General features: G+C 38.0%; 1 protein-coding gene across 1 annotated transcript; it reads right to left on the reverse strand.

The window, feature by feature from the left end:
• Positions 1-573: 573 nt before the first annotated feature.
• LOC131875663 (ankyrin repeat-containing protein ITN1-like) lies at positions 574-1893 on the reverse strand. Its single transcript, XM_059220267.1, has 2 exons — positions 1324-1893; positions 574-1073 (listed from the first exon to the last, which is right to left on the reverse strand). Exons 1-2 carry the CDS (start codon positions 1815-1817, stop codon positions 1058-1060), a joined length of 510 nt encoding a protein of 169 aa, XP_059076250.1. The 5' UTR covers positions 1818-1893; the 3' UTR covers positions 574-1057.
• Positions 1894-2258: the final 365 nt, after the last annotated feature.

Genomic DNA, 2258 nt, shown 5'->3' on the forward strand with positions numbered 1-2258 from the left:
ACTAAAACAAATCGGACTATTCTCATTTTAATATTATAAATAAATTAAAGTATTATGCGAAGTTTCCGGATTCATCTATGTATATTTTGTTTGCATCAACCTTTCGGATCACACTCTATGATCCATCATCAGAATTCAACTATGTATATCTTTGAAATTAGAGTATTCTCATTTTAATATTATAAAATATGTTTAAATAATTAAGATACAAAAGTAAGATCAGAAAATATTTAATTATTATAAACAAACAATGACAAATGTAATCCTTCAAAGAATAGAAGAACAATATTATGTTCGAAACGACAGCTTTGAAAAGTAAATAATATTAAGAACACGTCATGGAGAACGAAATTAACATTGACGAAGAAGAAAATGCGAGGAAAACGAGCTAAACGTACAGTCTAGAGAATATTTGGTTGTTATATATGATTCAATATATTCCGGAAATAACATTTTAACTAAATTTTGCTCGGGATTCCATATTTTATAAGTAAACAAGGAAACAACGATTTTCGTTAAAACACTGATCAAAGGTCAACTAACATTAGGTTTTTCGTATTTAAAAATGTACTGTGTTAGCAAAGAAAATAAAATGATGAGAACAAAGAAACAGAAAGATGGGGAAAACTAAGGACGCCAAACCTCGGGATCCACTACACGTTTAGCTGCCAGATGTAAAACTGTATTGTGAAAGCAGTCATGGTCGCGGCTCACCAACTCTGCGACTTTTTGATGCGATTTCTTTTCTAGTAGATTGCGCACCATCTCAAATTGATCATTTTCGACGGCAAAGTGAAGGACAGACTTATGATCTGAATTCAGGATTTCGATACAATCTGGCATTTTGTCCACAAATAGAGTGATTATGTCCCATTGGCCTTTCATGGCTGCTACATGTATTGCGCACCTTCCAAATTCATCCATTTTTGTCATTAATTCCCTATACCGTGCACAAGAATTTAGGACTGCCTCTACAATCGCAAGATCTCCTCCATGAATGGCTGCATGGAGATCCGAGACCTCGGGAACACTTGGAGGGAACAATGATTTGATGGGACTACGATGTATGATATCTGCCTCACATTCACATTGCCGAATATCAGCATATTTCATGCAGTCTCCAAAATAACAATTCTACTCTACCTGGAAAAAACAATTTGTAAATTTACCTTCATATGTATCCCATTCATGCAAAGCATGTAATCGACGACGGAACCGTTTAGGTTTGATGGGATTATTAAGTATGGCCTGTGCTACATCTGCCCCACATTTACATAAGCTAAAGTCAACAAATTGAAGGGTAACTGGAAACTTACTACTTACTTCAGTTTGCAGAAATAATCTGAATATTTATCTGGGTATCTTCCGTAAGCTGCAACCCTCAAAGATTGACGCCTTTCGGACGCGTCGTTATAGGACCTGGCTCTCAACAAAACTTTCACTGCTTCTGCATGGCCATACTTGGAAGCTATTATCAGAACTGTCCCTCCGAACTTATTAGAATAGTAGGCAGAACTTTTTTTGCTTTGAAGCAGAATATCGACTAGTTCTGAATTGCAGCATTTAGCAGCTTCGTGCAGTGGTGTATTGCCATCCTTGTTACGAGCTCCAGCCAAAGACGGTTTCTCTTGAAGAATCCAATCAACGATATCTTGGTGGCCTTCCCTTGCAGCAATGTGCAGAGGAGTGTCTCTTTGGAATGTAACGCCAAGCAGAACTCGCGGATCCTTCTTATGTAAACTGTGAATTTCGTGAAGAGTGCCATTTACCAAAGCATTGAAGAGATCATTGTTTATCGGATTCTCGTCATTCATCATTTTGTTTTCTACAATGTTTTGAGGGATGCAACAGCAAGGGTTAAATTCTTTGAAGCAAATTCGATACACGGGTCACTTTGGTCAAGAGACGCTAGGTGGGGAATATTTTACAGCCAAGAAATGAAACGCGAAGATGTGAAGGAATGTTTGCTATGGTTGCCGACAGCCGTACTCTTCTTTTTTAAAGAGAAGTTCAAACCTCTAGAGGGGGCCTCGTCTTTGTCGGATTTGCATTCGAAGTGAAAACAAAACAACTTTTCTAATAAAATATCTTTTGAAAATGAAAGTCAAACACAGGAAGTTGAAGTGGGAAGGAGGAAGAAACCTAGAAAGGGGGAGAGAGGGAGAGAGAAGGGGTAGGAGGGAGAGGTGATTTCCTAGACAATGGAGAGAGAGCATGGAGTGGGAGAGAGTAGGGGAGGGAGATATGTATGACGGTAA

The sequence above is a fragment of the Cryptomeria japonica genome, chromosome 5 (assembly GCF_030272615.1).
Source record: "Cryptomeria japonica chromosome 5, Sugi_1.0, whole genome shotgun sequence".
Taxonomy (NCBI): domain Eukaryota; kingdom Viridiplantae; phylum Streptophyta; class Pinopsida; order Cupressales; family Cupressaceae; genus Cryptomeria; species Cryptomeria japonica.